At 37.5% G+C, this 18183-nt stretch overlaps 2 protein-coding genes and 1 long non-coding RNA gene across 3 annotated transcripts; all 3 read left to right on the top strand.

Annotated features, from left to right (window-relative positions):
• The first annotated feature begins 2442 nt into the window (after nt 1-2442).
• LOC136283915 (zinc finger CCCH domain-containing protein 18-like) lies at nt 2443-5811 on the top strand. Its single transcript, XM_066173477.1, has 6 exons — nt 2443-2534; nt 3062-4398; nt 4673-4813; nt 5170-5266; nt 5494-5567; nt 5732-5811. Exons 1-6 carry the CDS (start codon nt 2443-2445, stop codon nt 5809-5811), a joined length of 1821 nt encoding a protein of 606 aa, XP_066029574.1.
• A 3457-nt stretch (nt 5812-9268) lies between these two features.
• Nucleotides 9269-13541, top strand: LOC136283913 (EH domain-binding protein 1-like protein 1). The gene is made up of 7 exons (XM_066173474.1): nt 9269-9310; nt 10267-10362; nt 11313-11372; nt 11504-11688; nt 11981-12621; nt 12847-12984; nt 13441-13541. The coding sequence occupies exons 1-7, from the start codon at nt 9269-9271 to the stop codon at nt 13539-13541; spliced, it is 1263 nt and encodes a 420-aa protein (XP_066029571.1).
• Nucleotides 13542-13917: 376 nt separating this feature from the next.
• Nucleotides 13918-15151, top strand: LOC136284047 (uncharacterized). Its single transcript, XR_010719043.1, has 3 exons — nt 13918-13991; nt 14311-14405; nt 14616-15151. It is a non-coding gene; the product is annotated as an uncharacterized lncRNA (long non-coding RNA).
• Nucleotides 15152-18183: the final 3032 nt, after the last annotated feature.

Genomic DNA, 18183 nt, shown 5'->3' with positions numbered 1-18183 from the left:
TGCAAGATTTTAAAAGAAGGAAAATCATAAACGGTAAAAACATTTGCGTAACTGTGTAATCATGGTATTAAAATCACCTGGTTGCTAATTCTACACCGTCACCGAAACGTGGAGGGGGACAGGGGGCAGGAGCTCGGGAGAGCAGGGGGCGGGAGAGGGCGGGAAGCGGGATCTACATGAGGGCGGGAAGCGGGAGCAGAAATAAAGAAGGCGATAGTTTGTTGTTTATTACTGGGTATTATTCAATCAAGAAAACTTACCTAACAAAGTTTTGAAATTTCCATTTAACATCACAGGTGCTTAAAAGAAAATTTTTGAAGCAAGAAATAAATTTGTACTCGGGCTGGAAAAATAGCATTACTTCCGTTGAATTTGGAAATCCCTTCAATTAGATTACGTCATAGGTCATGGGATAACATGACACATGTACACGTCTGGCAAGTTGTTGCTGTCGAAAATCTCCTGCAGAGAAAGCGATTCAGGTTCATACAGGTCAAATGTCGTCAAAGACTATAATAATCGGCCTCAGTATTTTTCGGTGTGGCAACGAGTGCACATCACAAATTACTGAAGATTTTGCCTCCTGGTGCAAACTTAAAACTTTCCGCAGGAGTTTACATAGAATTTCAACCTATTGAGTCTACGTCCTCTTTCCCAACCTCTCTTCCTCTCTCAAGAGACGAAAAAAAAGTACGCTGGGAACGAGGCTGTCGGGTCTATTACTTCCTCGCGTGCGTAACATACTGAAGCTAGTATACCTACAAGAATCAGAGTAGTTGCGCTTTTTGTCTTGTTAGCCGAGTGAGAGAATGATAAGACCCGTGCTCGTCATCAATAACTGTACGTTTTCTTCGGTCGCTTGATGAACATTTCTTTGTGCACAGGGAGCCTGGGGCAGTTGCATTGTCCAGAACCACTTGGCAGTGAGCGAAAGCAAATGAATGATCAGCAATTAACTTGAAAACTCCTAGGCTAAACCTCTGTAAGCTGACAGCGCGAGTACCTACAACTGCCTCCTCAGGCTTACCGCGCATTTCACAAAGATAGAGTTGCACAATGTCTGTCATTCCATCTTCTTCGCCTCTCAATGGACATGACGTGTCCACAATCCTCATTTCCGCCTGAATTGTTAGTTTCCATATCGTTCCGGCGAGTATAACTAACTCGAGATCCGTCAACACACATCCAGAGTCTTTTGGTACTAGGATGTCTATTCAAGCTGATCCATATCCATTCATTTGGTGTACGTAGAGAGGGAACGGCTTGTTGCTCAGGTGCTGACTTTCTCGAGGCAAGCTTTCCTCGAGAATTTAGCACCTGAGTAACAAGCCGTTGCCACGCTTTAGATACTCCTCTTAAGTAAATCTCTGGAAAAAATAAAAACACACGAACGATACACCTAAAGAGGAGTGAGACCCTACAAAGATTCGGCAACTTTCTGAAAACGCAGTTCACAACGGCAAGCTTCCGGTTCCTCACCATTTATTCATTTAGGTATGTTTGAGTCGAAACATTTTGACCGAAGTCTATTGTAGCTAGTTACCTGAACGCTCGCTGTTCCGATAGAGGCTAGACTCCAAAGTCCGTAAATAAAAAATAAATTGAACTTATCAATTTGAATAAACTTCTAAATACATTTGGCTGTAAAAAAAGCCTTCAAAAAGTCTTTTGACAGTCTTGAAAATAAGCAATCGAAAAAGTTTTGATAATCAAGAGTTAAAGAAAAATTAAACAAATGTACACGTCAACCACAGTGCTGATCAGATCACGCACGTCACGCATGAATATAAGAAAGGTTACCAAGGCAGGACGGATGGGAAAATTGCAATTCCAAAAAGGAACACCCAAAACTCACACTTCTGCGCCTGGTCTTTGGTGAATTTGACAATTTTAATTTTATAGCTCCCTTTCAAAAATAAAAAAGGGAAATTAAAAAGGCCAAGTGGTATTTTAGGAACGATTTTGCAAATAAAAAGACAATTAAAAAAACGGCATTTGTAATATCCATGCTAGATTCACTTCGCTGTCAAATTTAATGCTGGTTTTCCGAGGAAAATCAACCGAACAACAAAACTTTTCATTTATTTTCATTCCTATATGGCCAACTAGTAAACTGCAAGCAGTTTATTTATTTTTGAAACGTTTCAGAGTTTTTTAAGGTGTGCACATCAGTATAAAACAATTACGGCTTTTTTCATTACGGAGGAAGCTTGATATACAGAAGTATGACGACTTATCATTTATTTTGAATCAAGTCATAGCTTTCGTTCCCGTGAAAAATCAAAAAAACTATTCACTTTGGCGCGGTACACTGGGAATGAGACTAGAAGCTATCGTCATGGCTACATGACATCACAATGGATAAACAGAAGATTTTCATTCCTCTGAAACGCATGTGATCGTTTTCAACAAAAGGAAGCAATCATGAGTTTTTTGAAGAAAATGCGTGGAAAAAGTTCAAGTAAAAATCATCAAGAATTACAATTGAGAGCTTCGGTTCGTTCTCCGACTGTGGAATGTGCCAAAGACAAATGGTAAGTGGAGAAAAAAAAAGGAGAAAACTCATCGGGAAAGATCACCGATAAATGTAGGCATGTTAGATTTAGGTGGGGTTTCTTTTTTCTATTTGCGCTTTTGGTACGGCAAGAGAATAAAGCAGCCGTTACAAAAGAAAACACGCAAAAGAAAAAAAACCAACAGTTTGTTTTTAAGTCTGGGACAAAAACTGAATGACTCCAAGCAATTTACCGCTTAACTTGCGCTTTTTTAGTTTCATCGACGCGCGCTAAACCTCAGTTTAAAGAGGCCAATGAGGTGATTTTTGGAAATCGCGGTGATATGAAGGCAATTGAGACTCAGAAAAATGAAACTGCAAACCTCTGATAGACTGATGTTAGAGATAACAAGATCCCAAATTTTCGAAACTCCATTTTCAAAGAAGGCTTAGATATAAAGCAAGTTCGTAAAAAATTGAGTCAAAGTATTACTTCTTGCTCTTTTAGAGTATTAAGGGAACATTTTTATTACTTGAATTCACTGTACCCTTGTGATTATCTTGCAGTCCCCCACACAAGAAAGATATCGTCAGGGAAGAAAGTAGGAGACTTTCGCATCCAAGATCCTTAAAGAGTTTCCGAAAGGAAAAGCGCGATAGCTATGTTACCAGTGCTGCTGCCTATTCGAAGGTGGCCACCACAAAGGTCAATGCTGCCCCACTTGCTTCATTGTCAGGCGTCGTTGGTAACCATGACAAAAAGAAGGAAGCGAAGGCTGGTGCTGACACTAAGGGTAATAGTTCTCAGGCAGTTTCGTGTCGAGGCCGCAATAAAACAAGATCAGGACCAACAAAGGTCAAAAGGAAAGCTCCACCTCCACCGCTGCCTCCCTCTAAGAGGCCTTCCGTTTCTTATACCAGTCTATCTCAATCTGGTTTACCTCGTCCTGTTTCAGCCTGTCCCTCTCCTCCGATACCTCCACTGCGTCAACCACGAGTTCGTAAGGCGGCTCCACCTCACCCCCCTCTACCGAATACGAAGCAGCCTCGAGAAAAGAGTGATACCACAAGTGTTAAGAAGAACGAAAACGAGATGCGCCACTATCCAAAGGATCTAAACCCGTTTGCAAGTTCCAACGGTACCACCGATAATGACTGCTCGTCCCAGAACAGCGGGAAGGCCTCCAGCGCTCGTCGCCAAAGGCATAAAAGAAGACAGAAGAACTCTAAAAGTGGAGAATGCCCGATGGAAAATAATCCATTTAATGATACTGATGAGATGAGCGAGACGCCCTCCTGTACTCGTCGTCAAAGGCGTAGAAGAAAACGGAGAGAATCCATGAATGAGGAATACAAAATGGGAGACATCTCATCCAGTGATGCTGATGACATGCGCAACAAGCCCTCCAGTACTCCTGGTCAAAGGCGGAGAACAAAACGGAAAGAATCGAATGGTGAAAAATACAAAATGGAACACAATCCATCAAATGATACCGATGAGGAAAATAGTTCGTCAATCTTGGAGTCGACCGATACTTCTGACATGTGGTCTGTTTCTTCATTGGAAGATATTCAGTTTGTGGTGAACACAGCTACAGTAGAAGAAATAAATGTGAAGACTGCATTGCAAGGCTTGGCTGCCAGCAATGAAAAAGACGAACAGGTTGACCGAGAAGCTTCTGGTGACTCAAAGGCCCAGTCATTCCCATCTGATAAGGAGGTCTCTCCTGACGATCTCCCTTCCACAAACAAGGATAATTTTCCTGCAAGTATGGGATCAACAAACTTTGATGCTTCGACTGCTAAAGATTGTTCAAATGTAGGCGAGAGATCAATTATCAAGCAAGTACAACCTTCCGAGGAAGTAATTGCTATGGAAGAGTGCCAGGATGGAGACGGCTGTGGTAAGTTGTTCTGTAAGCATACCACAGAATAGATCCTAATGAGCGGAAAGTATTGGAAAACAGTGCATCTTTATCCACCGAACCGGCGAAGAGAGTCATTAGAAACATTCCCATCTGCGCCCAAGTAAACCTTTATTCTTGACTGTTGCTTGTATTTTGATTGCTCTTAACCAAATAGATTTAATTGGTTCAATATCAACTTAAACAGAATGTGTATACATTCGCCTGCCCTTTTCATTATTTAAGCACGTGTATTTTCTGAAATCTTCTTTAGCTACCATCGTAAGCAATCAGTTCCCTGAGTTGGCTATTTACGTGGAGACAGAGATTCAGGTTGTCGAACACGAGTTGCTTTCATTGCACAAGGTGATGGTTAAATTGGAACTGGAGATGAAAAAAGCAATAGACACTGAAGGTTAGTTTTCTATTTTTTACCTTTGCATGAGTCAATATATAAAAACTAACATATTTGCTATAAACGTGCAGAACAGTGATTTTGGAGAGCCACTATCCTGAATTCCTAGCTTCGAACCTTTACAACTGTTCACTTTCGTCAAATAACAGCCGAACTATCCTGTTAGTTGAGAGGAATCTTTCGGGGTTCAAAGTGCTTGGTTTCTCTCACGCAACGCTAAAGAAAAACAGTCTCTCCTAGGAAGAGGTAAAGTCTGGAAACAATTATCCGGGTATACCGTCGCGCCAAATAGAGGGTGATGCATGTAACTAACTAAACACAAATTAAATGCAGCCTTCTTTAATTTCCCCTTTTAGATTGTGAGGCCGAGTTTGAAAGCTTATCACTTGACTGGTTAGCGCTAAATAAGTTCCGTTCTGAACTTGACGAAAGGAAACAAGACCTTCTCACTCTGTAAGTACATCTTATCCTTATAAAGCTGTTTTAAACCTTGCTCGATAGTTGGGAACAAGTCAATATGCCAAATTATGGTAATACATATTCAATAACCAGAAAGAATGATTTAAATTAACCACATATAAGCACTCCTTTTTTTATTAAGCATTTTAATTTCTTGCATTGTATTTCTATTTGAAAGTTTATCGTATTAAAGCCTTATCTTTCGTCTCTGTTGTTTTTAGTTCCAGACAACAAAACCGGAAAGAGTGTTTGAAGTTCTTACGTCAGGACCTTAAATACCTGTTTGAAGTCAAAGGTGAGAATCAGTTTCGTTATTTCTTCAATGTGATAGTGCAAAATTTCTTTTTGTATGATGTTAAACAAGTGTTCTGTTCCTAACGCCTGGGTTTTTTCTATGCAATCTTTTATTTTTTTTCTCATCGTATGGTGAGTAATGTTTTATAACGTTTTCTGCGGCAGGTTGGAAGAAAACCAAAGAACACAAAGATCGGGAAAAGAATGTCCTGGATCTTATCCTCAACTTGACCGACATGGCCTGAATAACAAACTGCATTAAAAGTAGGAAACTTGTATTTTAATTCAGTTGAAATGCTTTTGGTTCTCTTCTTGTAATCTTACTTTCCATTCTATAATAAGTTTGCCACGAATCATTTGGATTATGTTGATTTAAGAGACTTTATTATAAATAACAATGGCTAATTCTGTTTTTACTTTCCTTTTCTTTTTGCAGTTTCGATTTCACAACGTTTTCCTTATTTCTGGTCTGGCTTGTATGGTAACATGTTTGTATATGGCTAAGAACAAGAAATTATAAGCTCTTGCTAAAAATCCTTTGTAAATCTATAAATTCTGAGCAGTTTCATTTTCAATGTAAAATTCTTTCTCTTAAAGAATCATTCAGATGTAATCATTGAATCATGAGATTACTTTGTTTGTCAAACAAATTTTCATGTGACTACTATGAATAACTACTATGAATTCAAATAATTTCTATTGTTGTAAAAATTTTCATTTTTTAATGTAAGTAACTATCTTTATCTTTTCTCGTCTTTTTTTTAATTGCTCAGAACTATTTCATGAGTATAAATACCTCTTTTGTGAATGTTATATCTTAAGTTCAGGGTCACGGACAAAAGATCTAACAAGGTTTCTTTTCATTACGACCCTGTTATCTTTTATGTTGATTACGATTTATTTCTAAGCTGAAGGTAGATAGATCTAAGGTGAAGTCGTAGTTTACGTATTTCAATTTAATGGCTTTGTTTTCTTCCAATCAGATGCGCTGATATAAAATCATTTGTAATGAAAGTGACGTAAGCGGTTACAAGATCACTGCACGTAACTGAATACTTCACCTTTGGCACTGCACACTTTTTTTTTGTTCGTACTTCTCTTTTTTTTCTGTTGTTTTTTTTCGCTTTTTTGTTTGATTTAGTTAGGTAGGTTATGTATCTCCAGGTACTCATTCTAAGGTAATCCGTATTTTCAATTTTAACTTAGGTTTTTTTTAGGTATTTTGTAATTTGGGTTTGGAATCTTTTTTGCAATTTTCTCATCCTCTTCCCTTTTCCCTTTTTTTATGATTTTGGGTTGTTTTTGTTTCCTTTTCATTTTTTCTTTCGTTTTTTCTTCCTTTTTTCTTTTTGAATAACATTGCCCTTTTCCACCACCTGTATTAACAGCGATTCGAACGCTGTGGGTTATGTTGGGTGGTTTTCTGGCTGCATGCGTCACTTTTCTTTGCGATCAATCCATATCAATGCTGATGATTAACCGAATGCTAAGACAAGGAGACTGGGACTCATTGAGTATAACGTCACGCCATTACTTCACCAGGGAAAGGAGTAACGTAATCGCCTTAGTTTTTTTCTTTCAAATTGACACGAGATCATTTTTGATTCAATTGTGAACATATTGAGTTGCCTAGTTTTCATTGCGATTTTTTTCGCTATCTCCTTATTTTACCTTGATTTAGAAAATAATTGTAAATAAATGTAAATGAAAAAGAAACACGACATTTCTCAAGTCTTTTACAAAGTCCATCTTCTCGCCCTTTTGCTGTTGATTTGCCAATAAAAAAGCAATTTCTCATATTTCATTATTCCCATTAGTCACCATACCCTCACCTCGGTTCGGATTGTTACCCTCATAGGCATTTCAGATTTGAACGATTCATGACCTTGTTTTTACGGTTTTGATGAAAATTTTAGCCATTTTTTCCAGTTGTGACCGGTTTATAAGGTCAACTGGCCCAGCTCAGATCCACAAGAACTCAGTTGAAACGGTCAGCGATAATTAAAAAAGCCAAACGGTTGACATGGCAAAGAACTAGACTTTTTATTACTTAAAAAAAAAATCTTATTAAGCAACAGCCAAATAGGAATAACCACATTTTATAACAGAGTCCCACCGCGCTCTTTAATCTCTCTGCCATTGTTGTATGCCCGGCAGAAATTTATAGCAGCTTTGCTCGCTCGAACCTTCGTACGTAATTAACGAAACATGTCAGAAGCGTCATGAAACTACAAGCCTCGGGGCGGAGGATGAGGGGGGGGGGGCCTGGTGTTACTATGCCACTGATTCTGGGCATATCAAAAAACCAAGGAGGTTGATGGTGCAGAATGCGGAAACATTTACATAATTTAAAAACCTCAATTACCCTGGGACTCACCCAAGATACATAGTGGTGACTTACATCAACCTGGCGTAAATTTGTGGTTTGGGTGTAACTTTAAATTTGACGTTTTAAAACCGTAAACTTTACAACATTTTTGAGACGATCTCCATTTAAAATAAAAAACCCGCGTCTCCCCATTACGTTTTCTTCTATTATCTTTATTCTTATCATCATTACTATTATTATTATTATTTTTATTTCTATTATTATAAGTATTATAATTACTATTATCATTATTATTCTAACTTCCATAAATCATTGTGATTTTTCTGATCGCCAATTTCTTCGTTTGCTAGAAGCAACGAACATTTCCGTGGAGCTTTCAAATACCAATTTCAATTTCGTATTCATTCCAAATTGCGGCGTGGTTACGAGCTCAGTAGTAAGAGCTATTTGTAAGGGCGTCCTAGTAGCACCGGAGTAAAACAAAATTTGCTATCGTATTGACAAGTTTTCATTCAGTGCCTCTAGTGTTAAAATATCACTTAGTGATTATTACTACAATAGAGCACTCAGGGAGAATTACAATCACAGGAACGTTCGCAGCTCATCTGAAAGGTTCATTTTACGCCCTTAGATAAAGAAAAAAACAATTTTGGTGTCGCTCGAGCCTGTTGAACTGCCCATGAATGTAACTTCTTGACAGCAGACAAGCAGAGGATATCACAAGTTCTTGTCTAGTACAATGAAAACAGATTTCACTCCAGTCCTCCTTGAGCGTAAGTTAATAGTTAACTTGAAACCCTAATGAAGCTTTATCAAAACACCAACCTACCTCTCATTGTCCAGTTTGTGATTCTATCTTTAATTGTATTTTTTAGGGCGGTCTAAGGTGGGAAGGGGAAAAAGTTTAAACTATTATGGCTAGGATTGTAGCTTGTTCAGTATTGTTATCACACCTCACATCTCTCCGTACATTGTAAGAATTTGGTTTGTTCAAACGAGAGGATCAGATCGGAAAGGGGAGGGGCAAGGGGGAGGGGGTACTAATGCACGCCTTTTTTCAACCAAAGTGTCAGGCTTGTATCAGCTGACTGTTAAATGTTTCCTTTATGAATAAATAGGAAGAAAACATAAAAAATACAATTACCTAAATCGTTATGAAACGACTTTAAAGCCATAATGGTACACGAGTGAGGAAATGTAAAGAGGCGGACATCTTTTTTCCCAAATGTGTTTATTTTTCTCATTTAGCTACTTCTACTTCAACTGTTATGGAGAAATTTCAAGTTATTCCAACCAGCCTCAGTCAATGTAGTGCACTGAGCGCGCGCAACATGCATTCGAAGCAATTATTTTCATGGCAACATGACATCACAATGAATGAAGCAGAGATCCTTGGAGTTCATCTGAGAGATTTTGTGAGAAGCAGTGATGGCTTGTGTTCTCATACTGTTCCGTCGGGAAAAAGCAAGAGCTGATACTTTTTTTATCACAGCATCTGTTTCACTATTGAATGTTGAATTACGCAAGAAAAAGTGGTAAGGGACACGATAAAGTATTTTCTTTCTCTCTTTTCTATTAAGAGTTTAGTCTTCGAAGCTGCTTGTCTCACTAGAGTCAAATTCTTTTTTACTTTTCTGATTAGAAAATGATCAAAAGTTAAACTCTGAAGAAGCATGCAATTTCGGAAACAATATAAATTTCACTATGATTAATTGAATTGAGGAAAAAATATGCGTTTTAGAATTTGGTCGAGTTCGATTTCACTGTTGAATACCGCGTGAGACTTAAGCAACAGAAACAAAGGGTCTTTCCCCAAACTGAATATTGTTTGCTCTTTGAAGTTGCAAGACCCGGTGAAAAACAAATACTAAGCTAATTGGTATTTTTCACGGCGGTGCTGCGAGAGAAAGTTTTTGATAACGGTCAATCATTGACAGCGAGGGGGAGGGAGGGGTACGTTTTACTAGTTACCAGTCTTGGCATAAAGACATCATGGCGCCCGCCTTGAAGATACAATGTACTTCTTTGCCTTTCGCCGTATTCCAAAACAACAAAAGATGTAAGCGCATCTCAGCCCTTGAATCATAAAACGCCAATCGCTTATACAAGGGTAGAATCCGCACTGAACACAAATACGGTTAACTATGGCAACTTTTTCACATTATGCTGACATTCGTGTTTTCTTCCTCAACTAGGTATCCACACAAGCTTGCAATTTTTTGGAAAAAAAGGAAGGCGAAATACAGTACAAAGGTAGTCAACTTAGACTTTGGATCTCGTATCTTTCTCTCTTAGCTCATTAAACGTTATTGATTTCTTAATCTTCAGTTTGAGTTAAAGAAATATTTCTTGCAATTACTTTTTCTCTCAGCCTGTAGCATGGTTTGGAGGTGTTGAAAATGGGTATCGTGGTGTTCATTTTTGGCCTGAGCCTGAGCCAGTAGATAGTAAACTTACCCTCCTCAAGGTAAGTTTCAAACAAAGGCAACATGAGGTACAAATATGGGGACAGATTTCCGTAAAGTGCCACAGCATTCGGAAACGAAATCGTGGTCCAAAAAAAACCATCGTTTTCGTAAACACGTTATACCTACTCACTGAAGCCTTCCTTTCTTTTTTCTTAGGCTTGCTGCTTCCTCCGATTCAATTTGCGTTACGTTTTAAGAAATTTTGAAATAAAAACAGTCCATCTTTCGTTGTAAAGATTTCTTGAAGCCACAAGGTTTTTAATATGGCTTAGCCTCTTGCGTTGGATTTACTAAGTAATATTATGCTAATTTATTAATGTTAAATCTATTATAACTTTCATTGTAAAAGTTCAAAGTACGATAGCTGAAGAGAAAAAAAAAATTATGAAATGCTATTGAATCTAGGAAACATTTGAGGACAGATGATTAAATTTAAATTGCCAAAACCATGACATGAACTTTACTTCACAATAACGCTCCCTGGAGGTTAAAAGAAACTGCACTGGAAAAATTAATAGGGACCTTAACCAGTCAGGAGAGTGATGCCAAGGAAGACAAACTGATTAAAAAATAAATCTATATTTTTGTTTGGAATTTCCTGAATGGCCACATAAATATTTTTACTGTCTCTAACAGTGCCACATCTCAACCTCTGCATAATGTGTGTGAGCCACATTGAGTTCCATATTGAAACTGAAGTAGTTTTCTGTCAGTGTTCCTATACACAGACCACACCAAATTTGATTACTTCACGTTGTTGTTTGGCGAAGGACAGCTTCAACATACAAAAAGTTCTAAACGCTAGTGCTTAGCTATTGTTCTGCTCATTCGGTCTTTTGTTTTGCCACATCTTTGTTTCTATCATTTTCATGGTTTGTTCAAGGTCCCTAATATTGTTGTTATCAAGTTTGTTTCTTTATTTTAAAACAACGTTTATTTGTATTTGTAGAACCCAGAGGATGAAATGACAGAATATCAAGAAAAGCAGTGGAATATTTACATCTGTAATGTAAGCTTTTCCCTTTTCAATTTTACATGAGCATGTAGTTGCTCTTTGCCTTTGACATTATTTTCACTCCACACAGTTTGGAGTAAATCTGAAAACTGTTCATCTTCCTCTTGCTTCTTTGAAATCATTAGGTGTTCCCCAGTGGTCGTCACCAGCTTCTGGCCACTGGCTGTATTGATATCAGCAATTACATTACAGAGATGCCTGGAAAAGTGGATGTTACTGTCACCCTTAAGCCAGCAATCAAGAAAGTTGTTTCTGGTAAAATTGAGTTTGAATTATCATGGATTATCCAGGAAAATGACAGAGTCATTCAGTGAGTATCCTTCAGTAATTCCCATAGCTAGTTATTGCAATGATCATCCAGCTTATGTTGGGCATTTAAAAGTCAGTTACTATGATAATGTTATTTTAGATCCATGAACTTGATCAGTAAACTGTCAAAGTGAGATATTATCATTTTTGCTGCATTAGCACGAGGGTCCACTAATATATAAAATATAAAAGTTTACTTGCTCAATGGTTTTTATTCATGCAATTATTATTTGTTTTGTCTAAAAGTAATTGTATTGTGAAATTCCATTAACTCTTTTGCATTACCTTTACAGTCCCACAGATGAAGAGATATGGGAAGAGATAATGCAGGAGGTCAGGGAGGAACAAGCAAGAAGAAAAGCTGAGGGGAAGACAGCAAAATATAAATCTTTGAAAAAAAGAAGGTGCAGGAAATGTGGGTGCTCAAGTAATACAGACATTGCCACTGAAGAAGACAAAAAGAAAGATAAAAGCAATGAAGTTGGCTGCTCAAGTGGTACAAACATTGCTGATGAGGAAGATAAAGAAACTATTGAACAACAAGGTGGCATCTTCCCAAATGCTGAAGCTCAGGTGAATCCTTCATCTAGCAGCAATACCAAAGTAGGGTCAGGAAAAGTCAGGAGGCAGTCTTCATCTCATCATGCACATCTTAGCCCTGCTCCACCCCAACCACACCCATCTGCTAACCAGGGGATGCCATCAGAGAGTGAAGAGAAAAAAGGGGCGCAGAGTATAAGGAACCTTCATAAAAGTGTCAGGTTTCAAATTGATGAGCAGCCTGAGGTATTACATTTTGTTGTACATGATGAAGAAGCAATGGACTCCTTGTTTGTGTTGCCCTCAGAAACTGTTTACAGAGAAACAGTTTTCATCGAGGAAGATGAAGTTGCAACAAAAGAGAAGTGCATTCCCAAGAGAGATGAAAATTCATGTAAGTTCTGTTTTGTTTTCCAGCCTCCCATTCCAAATGGAAAGGGGCTTAAATTTGATTACTTTTCTCCTGTTTGATCTGATTTATTTTCAGTCAAACAGTTTTATTGTAAGACTCCTTGGAACCTTGAGCTGTAAGCTCTAAATAAAAATCATAACTTCACATTTTTTTTATTCTGAATTACAACTATTTTTGTTGATTTTTGATGTTAACTTTTTTGTTCAGCCTCAAGTGGAAGCCAGCTTCACTCAGAGTTGGCCAGTTATGTTGAAGAGGAACTGAAGCTTGTTCAAGATGAATTATTGTCTTCAGAAGAAGTCTGCTCAAAAGTAAAACTTGAAATGCAGAGAGCCATGTCATCAGGTGGGTGATCCATTTCCAAAATGATAAAGTGAAATAGCTTTGAATTTCAAATCATACAATTAATATGTTGCATTCACTTGTTGAGTCAAATTTCAGAGCAGGCATTCCTTCATTGAAAAACTTAAGTTAAGTTCTTTTCCCCACTAATGAGTGATAAATCTTTTACTCCAGGATCTTATAAATAATTCTCTTTACTGTCTGCAGTACAATTCTTATGATATTAGATCAGTAAATTTGGTATTGAATGGATTAATAACTTCCTGCTTTATATTGTTTTGATATTGTAAGGATAAATTCTGTCTTGATCATTCTCAGGAGTGAAAGCATTAAAAATATTAAAAAACAGCTAATCCCCAAACTAGAGATACTGCAAGTTTTTACACTTATTTCAGGTGTTATAAGCCATGCTTAACTTACACAGCTTATAATATGTATTTGTTTAATTTTTGTCTGTAGACCACAAAGAAGAGTTTGAAAGCTTAAACCAAGGCTGGCTTATATTGGATAGCTTCCATTCCAAAGTGATGAAAAGAAAAGACGACCTTCTTGCCCTGTAAGTAATAAAGACTTATTTTAGAAACGCAATAAACATGTCCATTATGACCTAAAATGTAGTCTTACATTGTAATCCATGATCCAAAAACTCTGCACAGGTGCCTATATATGTTTACCAATTGCCTTTGATATGGATAACTGATCTATCTATCATATATTGCTTAATTAGTTTCTCTGGATTCATTTTTATTATTGTTCATAATAAAAAATGTGAGCAATGGAATGAATAATGTTTGATTTACAGATCGAGAAGTTCCACTGCTTGTCCTTGTTATTTATTTGGGTTTTTCAGAGACTGTAGTGGTTCTGCTTAACTAAAGGTTGAATTTAGCTTGAGGCAGATTTGCATGATTTTCTGTTTTCCTTTCACCAATATAGTGACAAAGGAAAAAGCATTGAAAATTGTCTTAGCTTGCTGTGTTCAGATTTGAGATGCCTTTCAGAAATGGAAGGTAAGTATTCAGTTGTTTCTCCTCCTTTTTCTTAGTTTAGTGTTATTGGGACTGGTTCACTGAGCCTTGATTTTTAACCCTTTACACCCTAACATCATTCTGTGTGTATAAATATATATACTCCAAACTGTTCTCTTTACAGTTCCTAAGGTGCTGATAAGGTGAATTTGTTTAACAACCTTGAGTTTCTTCACATAGTGATCATTTTCTTTATCCTTGTGATATTCTTAAGAGAAATTAGATGCTATTCACTCTTCAGGGTCAAAGTCAGAAGCCAATATGTAGATGAAGGAAACAATGTTTTGTATTTTGATTTTAGGGTGGAGGAAAACAGATGGGAACAAAGCTCATGAAAAAAGAGTTGCTGGACTCATTGCTGCAATTCGTCATCAGAGCCTTCATGCCTAAATAATGGTAAGAAACAGTAATCTTAACTAATTTGAAATGCAAGTTATTAATTGTGGCTCTGTATCCTAATTAGTTGAAATTCAAGGCTTTTAGCTAATTTAATTTTCAGTGTTTTTGATTACTACAATCTAGCAATAAAACATACTGTCTATAATTCTGTCATATGAAATGGTGCAGATGTTCTTATGTTGGTTTATTTTCTTTTTTGCATTTCAGAATGAATGAAAATCCATCTACTATTTTTGAATATTGGTCATTTGTGTTTCGGATTCTTGTGAAGAAATTAAGGCAAGAATTGCCTTTTAGTAAGAACATGCTGCTGCTCTTTTTTCAAACAAATTGTTCTCTAATAAGTTCATTTATAACAGTATCTTAAGGATGATTTTTCTCTCCACTTTGTAAATAATCCTTTGTAAATAGTCCAAAATATGTTGTGTAAACAGGTCATGGTGCATTCTTGTTTCAATCTTTTAATGGGAATTGAATTTTTAAGAATTAATCTCTTCCTGCAGTTTTTATGAAGCCACTGTAGGTTGTAATAACAGCACATTCCAAATCCTTTTCCTTATTTTGAAATGATGTACTTTAAGTAGTTCTGATAAGACAGATCTCCTGTCTAAATTGTAAACAATATTTTGTAACTAGCTCATCTTATGGTTTGTGAAGTTTATCATCTGTACAAAAGCACTTTTTTCCTGCAATATTCATGAAGCCACTGTTAAAGTAACACATTCCAAATTATTTTTCTTATTTTCAAAAGATCTACTTTTCAAATAGTAACTCACAGGTAAAAGACCTAATACTCTCTTGTCAATATAACTTGCCTAAAAATGAAGAAAAACTTTGTTTACTTCTCGAAGATTTTTTGAGGTAAAGCAAAGCAAATAACAACAGTCATGCTAAGTGGTTACATGTGCACATGTGGCAGTTTGGTTTATAAGTGAATCAGTATTGGTGCTGATGTTGGGGGAACACATTGTAATGGAGACTGAGAGACAATCAGAGTGACTTCAATATATATTTAGAACTTAACCTCACAGAAATAATGACATAATCGATTCAACTTGACCTTTCAAATCTGTGACATGTCAGTCCTCATTAATTTAAGCTTGAAACTCTTTCTTGTACAGTTGAAGTCTTTTTTGTCAATCACACATGAAGTTTTTTTCTTTGTTGCGTCACATTTTATATGTAAGACTCTTGTACTGACATTGGTATTGAGGTCATTATACAGTGGCTCTGAATTAAAAAAAAAGAGTTAAAAGTTTATGCTCATAACTTCCTGTTATTGTTGAATGGTTTCTTTTAATTTGTAGTACTTTTGTACTGACATTACCACTGAGATCATTTTGCAGTGGCTTCAAAGTATGAAAAAACCTGTAATTATTTTCTGGCTACTTATTATTTTTTAATGTTCTTTTATGAATGTTTGTTTTGAGATAATTATACAGTGGCTTCAAAGTATGAAAAGAAAAACCTGTAAGTTATGTATTAATAAACTTTGTTGTTGTAAAGTATGTGATGATCATTGTTGTGTTCATGAGGCCATTTCGATTGAGTGTCGAAATTAAAGTGATCTGTGATTACGACAGTTTTACCTCACCATCCTCAGTGATTAGGCCAGAAAACTCGCCCCAAATGTAGTACTACAACCTAATGAGAGAGATATGTGGGAACTATTAGATGAGCCGGGCTGATTATGTTTTACAAGATGACTATCGTCCCGTTTTAAAATTTCCTTAGCTAGTCAAGATTGAAGAGATCTTGACGCAAGTGTTAGAGAAACAAACCAAAGAAATAATGGCTATGACATCAAATATAACAATAACTTTTCGATCGCAAGACAACCAGCTTCACTCACTTGTCATGTGTCGACTTGGTACTCAGAGAGCTCAGATACACAGTTTGTGCTGTGAGCCTCCTGTTGGTCGATCAATTCTGATAACAAGTAATGTGATAATCAGGATATGTATGGTACCATACGAAACACAGGCCACTATCCACTCAGAGCTTTCACCCCACTTCACAGGTTAGAACTGTTGTGCAAGATTTTAAAAGAAGGAAAATCATAAACATAAACGGTAAAAAAATTTGCGTAACTGTGTAATCATGGTATTAAAATCGTCTGGTTGCTAATTCTACCACCGTCACCGAAACGTGGAGGGGACAGGGGGTAGGAGCCCGGGAGAACAGGGGGCGGGAGAGGGCGGGAAGCGGGATCTACATGAGGGCGCGAAGCGGGAGCAGAAATAAAGAAGGCGATAGTTTGTTGTTTATCACTGGGTATTATTCAATCAAGAACACTTACCTAGCAAAGTTTTGAAATGTCCGTTTAACATCACCAGTGCTTAAAAGAAAATTTTGGAAGCAAGAAAACGTAAATTTGTACTCGGGCTGGAAAAATAGCATTACTTCTGGGGAATTTGGAAATCCCTTCAATTCGGTTACGTCATAAGTCATAAGATAGCATGACACATGACACATGTACACATCTGGTAAGTTGTAGCTGTCGAAAATCTCCAGCAAAGAAAGCGATTCAGGTTCATACAGGTCAAATGTCGTCAAAGACTACATTAATCGGCCTCAGCACTTTTCGGTGTGGCAGCGAAAAATCCGTTCATGGAAGACCTTGGGAGCTCGCTCCGCACGAGTGCACATCCTAACTTACTGAAGATTTTGCCTCCTGGTGCAAACTTAAAACTTCCGCAGAAGTTTAAATGAGATTTCAACCTATCGAGCAAATCTGATAATCAGCCGACTACGAATGTTGAATCACGCTTCACTAGCACTTAAACTGAACACTCAAAATGCAAACGGTTCAATAATTGATGGGCAGTGATTTAAATCATCCTTTGGAGTCAGCTTTTTTATTTGCTCACGACTAGCTACGACAAGTTATTTACGTCAAAAAGGGAAAGCAAGTACGGATGCAGGAGAAGCAAACTCTAAACGTTACGTCTGGCTCTTGATTTTTACAATTGCTTTTGAAATGGCATTCTTAAATGCATGGAAAAGCCTATATCAAATTGCAATAGCTATTACATCACACAGACGACTGAGAATTTCGTCTCTATAACGAGATGTCAGAAGCGATGGTCAAACTGTGATGACCAGGTTAAACTTAGTTTAATTAAGAAAACTGACCTGTAATATCTTTCATCGGTCCGATGATCCTCCCGCCAAAACAAAGACCCGAAGATGAACAAGAATGTTAAGTTTTGGCTAAGTTTGAAAGTTAATGATTGATTAACCTGAAGACGGGAGCGACACAATCAAGGGTGGGAGTCGGGAGGCAAAGGAACACAAAAGTATGGGAGGCGGGAGAACGTGGTACAGGAAGAGGGAGACTCTGACCCTTCTGTCACCCCTCACCGAAAAATGAATAATATAACATCTGCAGCTTACAAAAGTACGGGAGGCGGAAGAACGTGGTACGGGAAACTGGAGACTGACCCCCCTATCCCCCCTCACCGAAAGTGAATAACATCTGCAACTTACAGTAAGGGGAGGGGGGCAGGCTAATGTCCCAAACAGCGCTATCTATCGAGTCTACCTCTCTTCCTCTCTCGAGAGACGAAGAAAAAGGACCCTGGGAACGAGGCTGTTGGGTCTATTACTTCCTCGCGTGCTTAACATACTGAAGCTAGTATATATACAAGAATCAGAGCAGTTGCGCTTTTTTGTCTTGCCAGCCGGGTGAGAGAATGATAGGGCCTGTGCTCATCATCAGTAACTGTCCGTTTTCTTTGGTCGCTTGATGAACATTTCTTTGTGCACCGGGAGC

Source organism: Pocillopora verrucosa, chromosome 10, assembly GCF_036669915.1.
Source record: "Pocillopora verrucosa isolate sample1 chromosome 10, ASM3666991v2, whole genome shotgun sequence".
Classification (NCBI taxonomy): Eukaryota; Metazoa; Cnidaria; class Anthozoa; order Scleractinia; family Pocilloporidae; genus Pocillopora; species Pocillopora verrucosa.
The sequence above is the reverse complement of the archived record's forward strand: the minus strand, read 5'-3'. Positions and strand labels throughout refer to the sequence as shown.